Source organism: Phocoena phocoena, chromosome 9 (genome assembly GCF_963924675.1).
Source record: "Phocoena phocoena chromosome 9, mPhoPho1.1, whole genome shotgun sequence".
Taxonomy (NCBI): Eukaryota; Metazoa; Chordata; class Mammalia; order Artiodactyla; family Phocoenidae; genus Phocoena; species Phocoena phocoena.
In genome coordinates, this window is record NC_089227.1 from 94,228,779 (window position 1) to 94,245,816 (window position 17,038).

Here is a 17,038-nt window from a genome sequence, read left to right on the forward strand (position 1 = left end):
CTGACACTGCCCGTGACCCAGTCCTGGACGCAGGTCCAAGGAGGACATGGGAGATGTGAGCCCGTCTCCACCTTGGCCACCGTGAGAAGCGCCCGCCAGCCACGCTAAACCCGAGCCTGGGGATGCCTCACTCCCTGGTCCTCTGCCCCTCCACCGCCCTCCCCCACATTAAAGGGAAAGAAGGGATTTTGCAAGTTGGAGGTGTGGTGAGGCCTCGGTCTGCGGGGAAGGGGTGGGAAGGCCTTGGAGCAGAGAGGAAGACCACACCGCAGGGGAGGGTGCACAAGGACAGCAGGAAGGACTTTATTGGAAGGTAGGAGGCGGTAGCCAGGCGCCCAGGTAGCCGCCCGCCAGGCGGTAGCCATCCCCTCATTACACCTTTCCTCAGCCTCCTCCCCTGTCTGCAGCTGTGACACGGGGTGGAGAACAGTGCCCGAGGCAGCAAGCCTTTCTTTAAAGTGCTTGGCTCAGACAGTGCAGCCGCCAGGGTGGGTGAAGTTGGGTCCTTATTCGCGCTGGGCCCTGTGCTTACGATGAGGCGTGGGCCTGCTCCTTGGTTTCCCTTTATTGTGTTCTACCCCCTGGACCTGGCAGATGAGAGGTCTAGGCTTTGCTTCTTGATGCTGCAGGGCACCAGTGTGGGCGGAGACACTCAGATCTGGTACTCCCAACACTGCCCGTCCTCCAGAGCCATGGTCATCGTCCCCCTCCCCTCTCTCCTCCGGGTTGCTTCCCGCAGCCTCTCCCAGTTCATGCTGCTGCGGGAAGTACTTCGAGACACCGAGGGGGCAGGAAGGGACAGGTGGGGGCCGCCCAGCTCCCGTCCTTCCATGTCATCTTCGGGGCCTGGGTTGCAGAAGGTCTGCGCGTAGCGCCGGACGCGCTGCCGGTTGAGATCCTGTCTGTCTTCCACCCTGGTGGCGGGGAAGGAAGAGTTGGAGAGGCTGACCTTGGACCGGCCCTTGTCTCCTGGCTCCGCCCAACCCTACTGCTCGTGCCCTTTTCCCTTGTCTGCAGCCCGAGTGGGCACAGGGGGTGCCAGGCCTTGGGTGGCAGCACAGAGTCGAGTCCAGCAGCTCTGGGGATGCTTTCAGGGCCCAGGAACCTAGCAGGCCCCTTTCTCCCAGCGAGGCCTGAAGCCTAGGGAGCACACAGGCCTGCACAGGGCCGCTGGGGGCAGGAGGGTGAGCAGAGGGACGCCAGCCCCCGCTGTCACTCACCGCAGGAACCAACGGTCCCCCAGCCCGAACTTGCGCCCGCAGATCCCGGAGCGAGGCCACAGGCAGCGAGGCAGCTTCTTTTCCAGCATCACTGTGGTGGCCACGACCTGCGTGTGGGGACAGAAGAGGATGAAATCAGAGGCTGGGTGCAGACCAGGAGAGGAGAGGATGCCAGGCAGAGGGACAACAGTTGTGCAACATCTGGGAAACTCATGGCTTCCCAGAGGTGACAACACCCCTGAGGTGGGGATGGCAGCGTCAGCTTTGTCAGCTCTCTTCTGCGGGAGAGAGTGGATGGGCCTTGAGCCCTACAGCACTTCACCCGTGACCTGACATCCGGGCCAGGCTGGCCCTGCAGCAGGTGGGGAGACCTTGCTCCAAGGAGACAGGAAGGAGGGCAGAGCAAAGAGAAAGGGTCCGCAGGGCTACAGAATATTTTGACCCTACAGATGTAGAGGCCACTTAGAAACACAAACATCCCGCAGAGAAATCTCATATTGGTACATTCGCATGGAAAAAAATATTTTCATCAGCAAACCCTGTTTAGCCAGCTTATGGTTTTTTTTAACTCCATTTTCTACACAACACAGTTAGATGCCATCCGATTTGAGGGATTTCCATTTATTTTGCTGAAATTACTTTTGTTGAGATAAATTATTTTGTATTTTTAAATGATTTGATCCAATTCGTTCTTTTGTCCCCATCACAATTACCTGACTGGAGATAGTTTCTGCTATATAGGGAGTTTGTGTGGCATTACTTTTAACAGGTCCAATTTTTCTGGGTCAGATTTTGAAGACTTAACTATTGCCAGAAAGATGTGATACTCCAGCTTTTTTATTCAGTAACAAAATTTCCTGAATGCTGTAGTAGCCACTACTAAGCGTCATTTCTTGTTGATGAGTCTAGAAAAGACAGATTTGACTTTTTGAGAAAACTGAGGAATTCTTTTCAGCTATTCCAGTATTGCTCAGTCGTATTGCAAATCCAGTTCTGTGCACTTTGCATAATCTGTACTGTGCACTAACCGTCCAAACCTATGTTGGGGGTCAAAATATCCGGCCTCTGAGTTTGGCCCCGCCCCGTCCTCGGCAGGAAGGGAATGACTTGCACTAACCCTCCCAGCCACCAGGGGGCGCTCACCTGGGCCCTCCAGAGCTCGTCCTGCTCGTGGGCCACGCGCCAGTGAGTGTCCCCCATCATAGCGATGAGGAGGTTGAGCATGAGAAGAGCGGCAATGATGGCGAAGGCGGCATAGGTGACGCTGTACATGAAGGGCAGATCCACGGTGTAGTTGGCAGGGCCATCAATGATGGTGAGGAACAGCTCAAAGGTACTGAACAGCGCCATGGGGTAACTGTAGAAATGGCCCAGCTCGTTAGGGTCCTCTGTCTGGAAGATGATAAAGAAGGCTGCTCCACCCCAGGGGGTGAGAGTTACGTGTGAATAAACCATAGCCAGCTCTTTGCTACCCATTTCAGTGCTGTTTTCCCCTTCCTCTCCACCACCACCATCCCAGCCCTGCCTCACTCTGCACTTTGCGTTCTTTCATTCCCTTAGTTTCCATATGGCTCACCCTCCTGATCCCGAGAGCCACCGCCCCCTAACACTCCCGAGGGACAGCCCATCCTTAGATCCTATGGCCTCCTCTTACCTCTGCCTGCCTTCCCACCTCCCCCCCGCCCCGCCCCCCACCAAGTTTATCCAGAGGTATTCTGTGCTATCCAGTTTCCTCCAGCCCAGGGCCCCCATCTGAGACGATGTACCTGAGGCAAAGCCCAGGATGACCACGGCCATCAGCCAGCAGAATCTCATCAGATCGCCAAAAATCATCTAGACGGAGGGGAGGGAAGGGAGGACAGCTGCACATCAATCCCTTGAGCAGATGCCTCTTCCAGCTCTAAGAGGTCTAACCCTGAGACGTCTAACAGCTCCACCCCTCCCCCATAGGGTTGGCAAACTGGCCTACTGGCCAAATCTACTTGGTCAGTTTCGGTTGGCCCTTGAACAAGAATTTTACATGTTTAAAGGATTGAAAAAAATTTTAAAGGAGGAAGAGAAAAAGAGAAGAAAATCAAACAGACTATATGTGGCTCTCCGAGCCTGAGACCTCTGTTATCTGACCCTTTACAGAAATGTTTGCAGCCCCTGCTCTAGGACCTTTATCTAGAAAGCTCGGGAGGCAGCACGGACCTTCTGGATCATGACGGTGAAGGGGCCCAGCATCTGGAATCCTCGGGCAAAGTACATGACGTTGCACCAGCCCAGCACCAGGGCGAAGGACATGGGTACCACCTCCCCGTTGGTGTTGGTGAGCCTCATCACCATGGTCACCAGCACCATGCAGGCATAGGTGATGCTGCGGGGAGAGCAGAGAGGGGGTGGTAAGAGCGAGACTGGGATGACCCTGGGGGTCCAAGAGCAAGGGGGTGATGGAAATGGTGCCCACACACTCAGGTTCAACCTCTGTAAGCTCGATACACAGGGTCACACACACATCAGAGAGGAGCCTCTGGAACTGGCGTTCTCCAGAGGTTAGGGATCCAGGGAGTAAAACTACAGCCTTGGTGAGGAAAGGGACGGGGGTGAGAGGAAGGAGGCTCACAAGAGCACGTGGAACGGTCCTCCAAGGATGGTCTGTCCAAAGAAGCGAGTGACCCCCACGCGGAAGATGTCTGGAATCTGGAGAGAGGCCAGGAAGACACAAAGGCCCTTGGAGACTGAGGCTCGGGCTGGATCCCCGCGGCAGACAGCCTCACCCCCGGATCCCGACCACAACACACCTCTATGAGCAGAATGATCACAGCTCCGAAGACGGACACCAGCTCCCCCACCAGTCGGAGGTGATCCTCGGGGGTCACATAGGCCGCCTGAGGGGAGAGACGTGGTCAGAGGACTCGGGGCTTCCCAGCCTGCCCCTGGGTACAAGTCAGCGCCCTTGTCTAGGGTCACAAACCAGTCAGATTCTTTTTAACCTGTTAAGGTTGGCGCTCTCCAACTCTGCTCTTAGAGCATCGGTATGTTTCTGTGTGCATGTATTTTGAATTTGAGACTTAAGCGAGGGAGAAACGTGGGTGGTAAGACGGGAACGTGATTCACGTGGAAGAAAGGGCAGAGAGCTGGATCCCGCCTGAAGCTCTGCTGCTCCTAGGGTGTCACCTGAAGTAGCTTCTGCTGTAGGACGGTATTGTCCCGGGGGTCAGTTTGGTTGTGGGTCCTGGGATTGAGGGGGCGGTAGACACAGCACGTGGTAAAGCAGACCAGGTACAGCAGGTATATGGCAGCCAGCACACAGAAGTATGGCCACCCGTATCTCTTCCACTTGAGGTTCACCAGCTCCTTCACTGGCGTCTGGTCCAGGATCTGGCGAGCCTGCAGCAGAACAAGAGGAGAGCAAGCAGCTCGGAGACCCTGACTCCCCTCCCCCGCTGCTCCCTACCCTGAAGACCACACCCCCTCCTCCCCCCTCCCCGTACCCCGCACCTCCCGCTTCTTGGAGGTGACGATAAGCTCCAGCAGGGACTGCTCCTCCCCTGAGGAGTCGATCTCCGTGAGGTCGTAGAGAGTGGAGGTCAGCGGCCCGCACGTCCACTGGATGTGCTTCCGCTTCTGCATCAGGTGCCGGAACATCTAAGGTTGGGGGTGCAGGAGCAAAGCAAAGGGGACTGTCACAGGGTGCGGCTGGGGAGCTTGCCCAGAGCACAGCACCCCTGAAAGGGTGCTCACTGTTTACTCAAAGACCACAGCCTTGCGGGCAAAAGAACCCATCTTCATGCCAGCCTCCAAGTTCATCCTCTTCCCCTGTAACTCCCTCTAGAGCTTGGAAACAAGAGGTGAGAGGATGCAGGGCTGCTGCTTGTGGGCTGGAAGGACAAGAGGACGTGGGCATTTCAGACCACTCCAGGGTGGGATCTAGACCCTGTAAGTCCCCAACAACTCAGGGGAGAGAAAGTGGGCAAGAAAGAGAGACAGGGGCTGCGGAAGAAATTCCAACTCAAGCTGAAAACGGGACCTCAGCATCGGGGATAACTGGTGACATCTGTTTCCTCAAAGGGCCAGAAACGTAAGATGAAGGTCAGGAGAAAGACACGGGGGGACTGGGGGCAGGTCCCTCACCGTGGTGTTGCCCTCCACTCCAGCCAGCTTGAAGGGGGTGAGGCCCTGGTGGTTGGGCACAAGGTCCAGGGACTGCAGGTGGTCCCCGCGCCTGTCGTAGGACAGCAGCAGGCTGTACATCTGGCAGGCAAAGGTTTTGCTGGGCTGGAGGACGAGGATGTGCAACACTGTGTTTCCTGGGGGAGGACACGGGCTGTCACGTGGCCACCGGGACTAGAGTCCCTGATGCTCCCCATGACAGCCCCCCCCCCCCGCGCCCGGGTGGACCTGAGGGCTGTCCCGGCCCCTCCTCTGCAACCCAGCTCCCCCTCCAGCCCGGCTCTCACCCAGGGAGTCCTGGGCCCGGATGTCAGCGCCGTGCTCAATGAGCAGCCTCACGGTCTCCTCGCTGCCCATGCAGGCCGCAAAGGACAAAGGGTGCTCCCCTGGGGGTGCAGAGGGCCCCGTGGCTTGAGGGTGCAGGCTGGGATGGGCAGTCTCTCCAGGGGACTGCCTCTCCCTCCCCACGTCTCAGCTCTGGGCCTGGGGACGCTTGTCAGCGGAACCAGAGGCGGGGACGGTGCAGGGGGCCCTGCGTCGGGGGCTGGCTCTGGCCTTCAGCCTGAGGAGGGCGGACCCCTCCCAGCTTCCCCCGGCATGGAGCCTCCACAGCCTGCCCTCCCTTTGCTCTCGGCCCCCTCCCCACCCTCCCAGCCCTGGCCCTGGCTCTCACCAAAGTAGAGGAGGTTGTGGGGACTGAGGCAGAAGGCTGAGCCTACCGCCCTTGCAGAGACGCTGGCCCCGTGGGCGAGCAGGGCTTTCACCAAGTTCACGTTCTGGTTCATGATGGCCATGTGCAGTGCCGTCTGACCTGGACAAGAGAGCTCTCGTCATGGGGTGTGTCTCCAGGATCCTGCAGGGGGTCCCTCCCATATCTCCACAGGGTCCTCTTCACCAGGGCAGCCTTTCGCGGGGAGGATGGGGTGGGGGTTCCCAGGGGATCCAGCTGCTGCCCGCCTCTTCCCACTCTAGGCCTTTCCATCTCGGGGCGTGGCGCTCGAGTGAGCCGCACTAAGGATTCTGAGGAAGAAGGGACATGAAGAGGCGGGTAAAGAGGAGGGGGGCTCATGTTCCCTCTTGGTTTCCCCAAATTATCCACCACCAGGACTGCCCTGAAACAGTGAGCTGGTCGCTTCTCCCTCCGTCCTGAGCCCCTTGGCTTCTCACCTTCATACAGCTCAGAGGTAATGGGCTCGTCGACCAGCTCCGGGGCGGCCTCCATCAGCACGATGGCGGCCTCCAGGTGGTCATAGAGGGCCGCCACGTGCAGCGCTGTCTCCCCCAGGGCTCCTGACGTTGACAGAAAGTCACATGGCTTTGCTGGAGCAGGGGAATGGGGACTGGAGAGACTTGGGGGCCCACGGCAGAAGGTCCCGGGGCTGTACTGGCAGGAGGCTGGTGGAGGGTGAGCGCGTGCACAGGGCTGACCCGGGGGGAGAGGCGCGTACCTTTCTGGTGGACATCGCAGGCTTCATATCTGAGCAGCTTGACGAGAGCCTGGATATCGTTCTCTTTGGCAGCTGTGAGAAGAGGAGACTCCCAGATCCTACAAGGGAGGGGAGCAGGTCCGCTTGTGGAGCCAGGTCTGTCATACCCCTCGGTGGCAACGAATTCCAAGGGTCCTCATCCAGAGAGGTGGGGCCGTTGGTGGGGGGGGGGGTGGGAAGCGCTGCCTGATCTCTCTTTCTCTGACCCGTTACTTAACCCAAAGCAACTTTTCCCCCTTTAGCTTGCGTGGGAGAATGTCAGGAACTGCTTTCCTTTCCCCTGGGTGCTGTGACCACGGGGTGTGCGTGTGTGATCCGTGTACCTGGCTTCTAGAGGGAGGAGTTTCAGTTAAAATACTCATTCACCTCCTGACCTATTGACCTCTGGAGGAACCCTGTTTGAGCCTCACTCAAAGCCTTGAGATTACTCTCCAAGATAAGCTTTGTTTTCATGGACTAAGGGTACAAGGAATTCCTTCCTCATATTTGCGGAGGAGGCTGACACGTAGACGCCGGCAGATCTTCCTCCTGTTGTGTGATGCTCGCTTTTTTTTTTCTCTCTTTTTTTTTTTTTTTTTTGCGGTACGCGGGCCTCTCACTGTTGTGGCCTCTCCCGCTGCGGAGCACAGGCTCCGGACGCGCAGGCTCAGCGGCCATGGCTCACGGGCCCAGCAGCTCCGCGGCATGAGGGATCTTCCCGGACCGCGGCACGAACCCGCGTCCCCTGCATCGGCAGGCGGACTCTCAACCACTGGATGCTCGCCTTTTTAGACCTCGGCAAAGCCCTTTGATTCTGGCACTTTCCTTCCTACAACAGCATATCTGGGGGTCAATCGAAAAGCAACCGTGGGTCCTTTTTTTCCTTTTGGCCCCTACATCACATTACAGTCTCTCCCTACTTTCTATCTGCTTCTCACTTGTTTTAGGCAAAGAATCATCTTCTTTGAATTTCCAGTCTTACACCTACAACGAACTAAAAGACCTTTTATAATAACCTTTATTTTATAAAAGGTTTTATAAAAACCTTTTGTAATATCAAAACTTAGCCAAACTAAGACACACAGGGTCCCTTTTATTTAATTTTCTCTCCTGGCCCACTTTCTACGGGAGTGAATGAAATAACGCTATTTACCCACAGATGGCCAGTTATGTGAACAGGAGCTCATACACCAAAGAACCCATAGTAGCAGGAAATCGACTCCACGAGCTGGGGGTGAGTGGGTGCTCAGGAGAGGAGGAAAGAGCACAACACGTCCATCTCCCTGAATGCTGGCCCCAGCTCCCCGCGTCAGGCCACGCAGGCAGCCACCTGCCAATTCAACATCCCTCTCCGTTCAGTCCCTGCCCTCTCATTCCTGCTGATGCACGTCCTCATTCTCTAGGCCAGGATTAGCAAAATATCCTCTTTCCCTACACCGCTGTTTTCCCCAATCCATTCTTCGGGATGCCACCAAGATGCTCTCTCTAAACGGCAGATGCAACCACAGTTCACAAAAGTCTGATGGCTCCTTAAACATCCAGGAGAAGAAACTCAGAAATCCTCTACAGCCTTTGTGCAACTCCTTTTCCATGCTCTCTTCCTCTCATTGGCCCTCCACCCAGCATTTCAGCCTCACCACCCCAGGGCACACCATCCTCCCCATTCCTGTGCTATAACTCAACTCTCCTTCCACCTGGACTCTAATCCCCCACCCTGCCCTAATCACCCTGTTCTGTGCTCGCCATGCCTGGGAATATGCCCAGCGTATGGCAGACACTCATTGCCACTATCTGTAGAAGGAGTGAACTGTAGCAATGCCAGAAGGTGGTTTGGCTTTACTGTCCTTCCTTATTATCTCCATCAGGCTGCCCCCTAAGCCAGCCTTAGGCAAACGTATAATCTAAGTAAAAAATAGTATGCTTGGTATGCGCACACAGCTGCAAAACAAGTTCGTTACACCTTCCACCCCCCCACCCCCCATCAGCGCTACCATCACGACTACCTTTCCCAACAATTTGCCCAAAGCCCCCCTTTATAGATGCTGTAAAGTAAGCAGTATTCCCCAACACACACACACACACACACACACACACACACACACACCACACAGCAGGAAGTTTTCCACCCTCTCCTCTGGCCTTACTTTCATTTTAGCATTTTCACTGTGTTCTGTGATTAGCATCTGTCTCTTCCTCTACACTAGGGGCCCTTGAGGTCAGAGGTCAGCCACTTTCTCATCTTTGTAAACTTTCTCTGCCCCCCTCCAATTAGCTTCTAGTTTTGTGCCCCATTTTGACTGAAGGTTAATGGCAAAGCTAGGAATAAGTCCAAGGGGGCTTCTGACCCAAGTGCAGAGTCTCCTCCCTGCTTCCTAAGACGTGAGGGAGGAGGCTAGTCAGTGGCAGCCCCAAAGATGTCCCCCTTGGTCCTGACACATCTCTGATGCCCATAAATGTCTCTCACAAACCTCCAGTCCATACATGTTCTGTTTCTGGCCTCTGCTGACTGCCCTACTGGCCTGGGAAGGGCAGGGAGATATTGTTCGAATGGGGCTTGCCAGATTTACCAAGTAAAAACACGAGGATGCTCGGTTAGAGTTGAATTTTAGATACACAGAAAATAAGTTTTTAATATCAGTATGTCTCATGCAATATGTGGGCCATACATATACTAACAACTTATTTGTTGTTTATCTGAAATTCAAATTCAACTCTGTCTTGTATTTTATCTGGGAACCCCAACCAGGTTTATGGAGACCTGGCCTCCTTTGGGTGGCAAACTCCAGAATCCAGCAAAAACGGAGGGCCGTGTCTGAATGGTTCCCAGGGAAGCAGGCAGAGGCATGACTTGCAATAGCATCACAGGGCCACAAGGGGGCAGCAGAGAAAGCCCTTGCTCGCATTCTTGGCAATAAGGCAGATCCCGCCCCACTCCAACCACCTGCCTACCCTTGTGCCCCATAAAAAAGGCACAAGAGCGGACGCATCCAAAGATTCTTGTGCCTGGGAAACTAGCTTCTTCCAAAGCAACCCAGCACAGACGTTTAGATCCGGAGCAAAACCTACACATCTTCACCAGACACCTCCCTACGGCAGGAAGGAGAGACGATATTGCCAAAATGTCTTCTGATTTTAATGGTTAACTTATACTCCCTCCCTCCCAGGGAGAGTCTCACTTTATTTAGTAGAATGCTCAACATTACTACCAGAATCTCTTACTTACAAACAGTGATTTAGAGCAGTGGTCCTTAACCAGCGGTGATCCCCTGCCGCCTCCCAAGGAACTGGGCAATGTCTGGAGGCATTTCTGGTTGTCATGACTGCAGGAAGGGGTGCTACTGGCATCTAGCGGGCGGAGGGCAGGGATGCTGCTAAGATTCTTACACAAGGCAGCCTCCCGTAACAGAGAATCATCTGCCCAACACGTCAAAAGTGCCAAGGTAGCGAAACCCTGACCTTGAGGTATAATTATTCATAATCTTTTTAGGAAAGTATTTTTCACATTAAGTAGAGTAAGAAATTCCCTCTGTGTGTTTTCTTTTAAATCATTACTCAACTAAGAAACAAAAGGTGAAGCCTTTCAAGCACCCACTGATTAAGTATTTAATAAAAGACTTAATAAAAGAAATTAGAGAGCAGATCCGAAACTATAACGATATGAAAGGTGTTTCTGGAATTCAGAATGTCTTATTTTGTTTGACAATTATAAAATTGAACGGTATGGTTCAGTAATGGACTGGTAGAAATGCTACTATAGGATTTCTGGCATAAAACCTAGCACACTTTCTATAGAGTAAATAAATCATTGATCTTCCCTCGGGGCTCCCTCTGGGCCCCCTCTGGGCCCCAAGGATCTGTCACTCGCCTTTTCTCTCCATCCCCTCAGCCAGTCCTCTCTGCCTCCATTCTTGTGGATACGTACACGTCTGTGCGTGCACTCACATGTGGACCTGCACACGTGGGTGCTGTAGGCACGAATGAAGTTTTGTATTTGGTTGCTGGGAAACAAGGCAGGATCAAGAGTGTCTAGAGAAGAATTCAAATCTGCATTTTAGAGCTAGAAAGTCCCTAGAAACCTAGTCTAATCTGTTCATGTAATCGATGGAGAAAGAAGCCTGAAGTCCCGAGGTGATCTGTCCAAACAAGTCAGAGGCAGCGCTGGGACTCCCGATGGCCATTTCTCTGTCCCTATTCTCTGTGTTAATCAGGATCCGAAGAGGGGTCAGAGCAGGTACGGGGGGCACGGGAGCCACATGTGTGGGTCCCACTGGTTTCTCCACCAGCCCCTCCTGGAGAAGCTTGCCAGCTGGGCAGGGGAGGGCCACACCATCTAGAAGCCCTGACTCTGGTTCCCTGGGTGGATCCAGCTCTGATAGGCGGAAGCTCACAACCCCTCTAACTCCTGCCGTCACTGGGACTTGCCTTTTGACTTTCCTTATGTCTTTTTTTTTTTTTTTGGCGGTACGCGGGCCTCTCACTGTTGTGGTCTCTCCCGCTGCGGAGCACAGGCTCCGGACGTGCAGGCTCGGCGGCCATGGCTCATGGGCCCAGCTGCTCCACGGCATGTGGGATCTTCCCGGACCGGGGCACGAACCCCCGTCCCCTGCATCGGCAGGCGGACTCTCAACCACTGCGCCACCAGGGAAGCCCCCTTATGTCCTTTTTAATCACAACAGTCCCATGGGTTAAATGTGCTTTTTAGCTTCCAAAGCAGCATCTCACTTACTATCACGTTTGTTCTTTACAGCCCCGTGACACAGTCTGAATCATTCTCTCATTTTTCCGCAAAGGAAACCGAGGCAGCCAAGCCAAATCCTTGCCAGAAGATCAGACAGAGTTTAAGGCAGAACGCTTGGCCGAGATCCTAGCCTCAGGTTCTCACCACTCAATTATGTGGTTCTTCTAGTTTTATGACTCTTCCCAATTTTGCTGGTGGTGGTGCGGGTGAGTTGGGAGAGCAGCTGGTGCAGTGACCACAGGTGAAGCAAAGAGCAGCCCTGAGTGGGGAGGAGGCGTGCCCTGGCCACTTGGGGCGACCTCCCTCCAGCTCAGGTTCTGGGCGATGGGATGAAGAAGCCAAAGAGAGGTTTGCCCACGAGAACGTGAGCTTCTTGAGAGCAGAGAATGTGTCATGTTCATTTCTGCAAACCTAGCTGAGAGTTTTACACTCCACGTCTAGTACATTGCATCTCAGGAAATAAGACGATGCAAAGCTGAGAGAGACGATGCAGAAGAAATGAGAGAAAGTGACGGTTCAACCTGGATCCCAACGATATCCATTTAAGCAGAGGGAGCGGCGACGAAGACCCAAGAAGAGTCTACCAGAGAAAGAGGGATGCTGGGTTCCCCATATTCCTGGAGAGACCTGAATGGCTCCCTTCTCGCTGGACCACGCTCCACCCACAACCCCACCCAGAGCCCCCCTCTGCTCACTCTGGGTCTGCCTCATTCCCAGGGGGTGGGGGGATGGTAACAGGCCCTTCTCACCTGGTCACGCTGTCCTCACTCACATGGTCAGCTCACGTGTGTCTAGCTGCCCACAAATCTTCCCTTAAGCTGGCGGATGGCACAGCCTTCGACACTCCCCTTCCCGGCACTTTCAGGTCCTTCTGGGCAGTATCCACCCAGAGGGGAATCAATATCCCAGGATCCTGGTGTCCGGGAAGAGGGGGCGTCAAAAAACTGTGGAATCAGACAGGGGAGATCAGGAAGCGGGGAGAATCCCTCCAAGTGGTGACATCAGGCCTTCCTAGCCCAGGCCTGCCAGAGGAAAGCCCACGAGAAGTCCCTAAGGAACAGGGGCAGAAAAGACAAGGAAAGCAGCCGCGGGCTCCAGCCCGGGTCCTTCACTCTGTCTTTGCTACACATAGGCACACAGGGAGCCTCTGCCACCACTTCCAAGCCCCCAGGCCTTTCTGGGCTCCCGCCGGGCTCCCCCAAGCCCCGAGGTCCCGAGAGTGGGCAAGGGATGAATGGAACCGGTGATGGCCCGGTCTCCCCGACAACAATACCATTCTGTTGCCTCAAGATGTCATCCGCCAAACATGTGCTCAGCCCCCACTCTCCCAGGCCTCCGGGGAGAGAGGTGGCAGCTGGTGTGAGAGCTGGGAAGCCGAAACTCAAAAAAGGGGCACATCTCCAACCCCGAATCCTTGAGCAAAAGAAAGAAAACCGCAGGGCCTCCAGATAGCCCCCAGCCTCCCCGTCAGGCTCAGGCAGACCCCTGCACTTGGAGGTGGAGAAAGACCCCCAGACACAAACACCTCGCACCTTCCCCTTTAAATAGACATAATATCTGCCTTCTCAGGAGCCCAGGAAAGTCCCAAGAGGAGGACTTCCTTCTAGCCAACAGCCCCCGGGTGGGGAGAGCACAGAGACTCTGCAGAAGAAACCACACACTGGCATGGCCTCAAGCTTTCTCCCTGCCCCTCCTCTCCAGTTCCCAACGGGGAGGACCATCAGATGAGTTTAGGGCAGTTTCCAGGGGCTGGAAGCGACAAGTGAGATTTGCTTCGGGCTCAAACTCTAGAGCCTCTCAAATTCCTCAACCTGCATTTGACAGTGAGTTCTGAGCACATCTGGAATTTGGGGCCCTTACCCATGCCCCTCTCCCCGAGCAGAGGGTAATAAATTTCAGGGCTGGGTCCCAGCTTTGTTGTCTCCATACCAATCCCCCTCTACCTGCCCCAAGAGTCTGACCCAGAGAAGGGCCTGGGTCAGCGGCTGACACAATAAATGCACAGGAATGATGATTAGCAAATTTTGTCTTCTTTTGTGGTTACTACTGCCTGCAGTTCCCTCTCTGCTCCATTCATTCATTCATTCCCACATGTGTACATATATGTGCTATGTGTTTCTGTCCGAGAGACTGTTCTAGGGGCAGGGGGTAGAGAGATAAAGCACCTCCAGGCTGCAGGTCTATGATGCCATAATCCTTCCCAGGCCCAGCAAGGTGCCTGGCCTTCCGGGAAGTACTCACAAGAGGCTTCCCTAATTGATTGGATCTTAAACACCTGTGTCAACACCTAGCAAACACCTGTGTCACCCATGCCAGCCCCCTCCCCTTCCACCTGGCGTCCTGGGGAGCTAGCCCCACAGGCCAAGGCCCCTGAGACCAAATGCTCCCAAGGAGTCAGGCCTGGAGGAAGTCTGCCCAGACAGAGGTGCCAAAAGGGGCTTGGGGCTGGATGGGGGTGGGGGGGTGGGGGTGGGAGAAGAGGGATGGGGGAGGGGCAAGCCTGGGGGTGTAGGAGGATCCCTTTGAGGCTTACCTCTTCTGCTGGAGCAGGTTCTGCTCGTCTCGCCTCTGAGCCCATGACTCCTGTCTCTGGAACCACCTACGGAACTTTCTCCACAGGCAGAGAATGTGCCCCTTCTCCCTGGGCAGCGGCAACCCCATGGAGTGTAGGGCCGGCTCCTTCGGGGGCCTGGGGCCAAGGCCAGACCCCCGCCTGGACTCAGCCCTGGGGCCACATCAGCAGCCCCTAGGGCCGGCCCGCCTTCTCCCCTAGAGGTCCCGTCTAGGGCCTCCCAGGTGCACCAGCCGGATACAGAGGCCTCCGAGGTTGTTACACTTGGCGGAGCTGGGTCTCCCGCCACTGGGGCTTCTCCCGGCAGGAGCTCCTCCTGGGAGTAGCAGAAGCCCTGCAGACACTCCCTCACTCCTCCCAAATTACCTGAGATTTAAAGAGACAGGCCACCAGGTCTGCCTGCTGTGAGGGGCCTGGGTAAACTCCCTCTCCACCTGGGTCACTCCCACTGTCCCCAGCCAGTGCAGGGAGGGGAGGCCTGCTGAGAGAATGGAGAGGCCTCCTTGGACTTTGGGACACCCGGTGACCTTTTATAGATAGGCCTGGACAGGTCAGTCTAGCCTGAGAGACTCGAGTCAGTGAGGGAGGATGGGGGAATCAGGCAGGGCACTGGGTTTGAGGGGCCGGCGGTCCCCAGTGAACACACCTTCCTCACAGGGTCTTTGGGCCTCCCGTCCTGGAGACGTAACTTTGCTTAATCTCTCGCCTGGCCCAGAATAGGGACATAAATACTGAAAACTCTCACTCCCCTCACCAACTTGTCCTGTAAAGGGCCAGACAGTAAATATTCTAGGCCTTGCAAGCTGGATACAGGCATACGGAATCTGACACACATTCCTCTTTGTTTTTATAGCCCTTAAAAGACGTAAAATCCATTCTGAGCTCACGAATTAGGGCAACAAAATGACGCTGTGGGCAGGATGTGGCCTCCTGGACAGAGTTCGCGGACCCCTACTCCGGAATTCTAGAGACTGTCCCCAACACGACATATAAAGAGTGGGCTGCCAAGTAACATACAGGACACTCAATTCAATTTGAATTTCAGATAAACAACAAAGAACTTTTTAGTATAAATATGCCCCAAATATTGCAAATGTTTTCTCTGGCAACCTCCAGCGGAGACAGCGTTTATTCACCCAGTACTGCCTGCCGGACCCTTAACTAAGTCTTCCCACGTCAACTCACATCGAACCTGTGAGGCAAGTATTATTATCAGCATTTTTCCAATGGAAGAAAAAAAATGAAGCTCGCAGTGGTAAAGGTCATAGAGCCGTCACCCAACGTCATAGAGCCAATTGGAGCAAAGGCCAGATTCAGCCCCTCCCCTGATGCCTAAACCCCCATCTTTCTGCCCTACTGCATTCCCTCATTCCAACTGGCAAAGAGCGTTCCAGAAAGAAGGGACCTGCACAGTCATACTGAAGAGTGATGACAGGAAGCACAGCCCATCCTGGTCCCACAGCACAGGACTCTGATGAGAGCAAGCTGGGAGGCCTAAGAAGATCCCTCTTCCCCCTGGAAAGGAACGGAGGCCCTGGCTTCTGCCCAGCCCACGCGCGAGCCAGGGACCCGATGGCCTGGGCCTGTAGAGTGACAGGTATGTGTGGGTCACTCGCAGGCTTCAGAGCCTGTTTTTTCCTAACCGTCTCTGATTCAGAGAGCTGGAGGGTACAGCAAGGAGTGTGCGCGCGTGTGCGTGTGGTCTGTGCCTGTGTGTGCGCCCGTGCACTGTGTGGAGGGGGGAAGGGAAGCTTAGGTGCAGGGGTGGGGTGTCTCTGTGGGCGGGGGGAGGAGGGCCACCCTCAAATCTAAAGAGACAGCAGCACTTCCGTTCCTGCTGTTGGGCCCAAGCCCAGGCCACGGAGCCTGAGCAAACAGTGCCATAGATTAGCTGCTTTCCGCACCCACCCAGGGGTCAGTGGGTTCAGGCTGGGTGGGGGGAAGACGCTGGAACCCAAACCTTGAACCCAGGACCTTTGTGCCCATTAAGTCGGCGTGTGTCTGCCTACCGACCCACCCACCTTCTCTGTCCTGCTGGGCTCCAGGCAAAGACCCTCATTCAGGATAAGGCGCTGAGGTATTCATCATGGCGGGGAGGAGACCTCCAGGAGGACATGGCAGCCACTGCCAACTTTCCTTTCCTCTCTCACCTCTCTCCACCTGGTGCTACCTTTACAGGGTCACCAGGGCAGACGGGAAATCGAAAACAGACTCAAAATAGGTATGGAGGGCTGCAGCCCAGCCCCGATTGGGAACATCGGAGCTGCCGGATGCTGAGTTCTCTCTTGGGGGCATGGTTCCTCCACCTGGGCACAGCTGATCTAGCTTGTTTGTTTTTAATATCTATTTATTTGTTCGCTTGTTTATTTGGCTGTGCCAGGTCTTACTTGCGGCACGCGGGATCTAGTTCCCCGACCAGGGATCGAACCCGGGCCCCCTGCATTGGGAGCGTGGAGTCTTAGCCACTGGACCGCCGGGGAAGTCCCCAGACTGATACTTTGGAACAAGTAATTCTGTAGCGTGGGGCGGTCCTGCACATTGCAGGATCTTTAGCCGCCACTCACCAGGTGACAGCAGCACCCCTGCCCCTCCGCTCAGCTGTGACCATCAAAAGTGGCTTTAGGCATTGCCTGAGGTCCCCCAGGGAGCAAAGTACTCTCCCTTGAGAACAACTGATTTAGGGCCCAAAAGTGTTTACATATAATTTTTTCTGGTTTTGTCCCTCTGGGTTTGTTCCATGTCTTTCTGTGTTTCCCTCTGGTTTTCCTCTCACTGCTTCTGTCTCTCTGCAATTGTATCTGTTCCCTTGGTCTCTGTGATGGAGAGTGTGGGGTGTGTGTGCTATGGGGTGTGTGTGTGTCTGTGGCCATGACTCTGAGTGGTCTCT

At 55.0% G+C, this 17,038-nt stretch overlaps 1 protein-coding gene across 1 annotated transcript; it reads right to left on the minus strand.

Moving 5' to 3' along the window:
• Positions 1–644: 644 nt before the first annotated feature.
• Positions 645–14,425, minus strand: TRPV6 (transient receptor potential cation channel subfamily V member 6). Its single transcript, XM_065883988.1, has 15 exons — positions 14,113–14,425; positions 6,824–6,921; positions 6,543–6,665; positions 6,049–6,186; positions 5,663–5,761; positions 5,337–5,512; positions 4,704–4,850; positions 4,380–4,592; positions 4,004–4,090; positions 3,826–3,902; positions 3,414–3,579; positions 2,987–3,053; positions 2,364–2,632; positions 1,221–1,327; positions 645–914 (listed from the first exon to the last, which is right to left on the minus strand). The coding sequence occupies exons 1-15, from the start codon at positions 14,238–14,240 to the stop codon at positions 653–655; spliced, it is 2,157 nt and encodes a 718-aa protein (XP_065740060.1). The 5' UTR covers positions 14,241–14,425; the 3' UTR covers positions 645–652.
• Between the last annotated feature and the right edge of the window lie 2,613 nt (positions 14,426–17,038).

What these genes read in the sequence shown, in the direction of transcription:
- TRPV6 (XM_065883988.1), bottom strand. Translation starts at nt 14,240, where the DNA reads ATGGGGTTGCCGCTGCCCAGGGAGAAGGGGCACATTCTCTGCCTGTGG. An exon ending in AACCTGCTCCAGCAGAAGAG is followed by an intron (nt 6,922 to 14,112) that starts GTAAGCCTCAAA and finishes CCTCCCTTGTAG; the next exon opens with GATCTGGGAGTCTCCTCTTC. An exon ending in TCACCTCCAAGAAGCGGGAG is followed by an intron (nt 4,593 to 4,703) that starts GTGCGGGGTACG and finishes GTTCTGCTGCAG; the next exon opens with GCTCGCCAGATCCTGGACCA.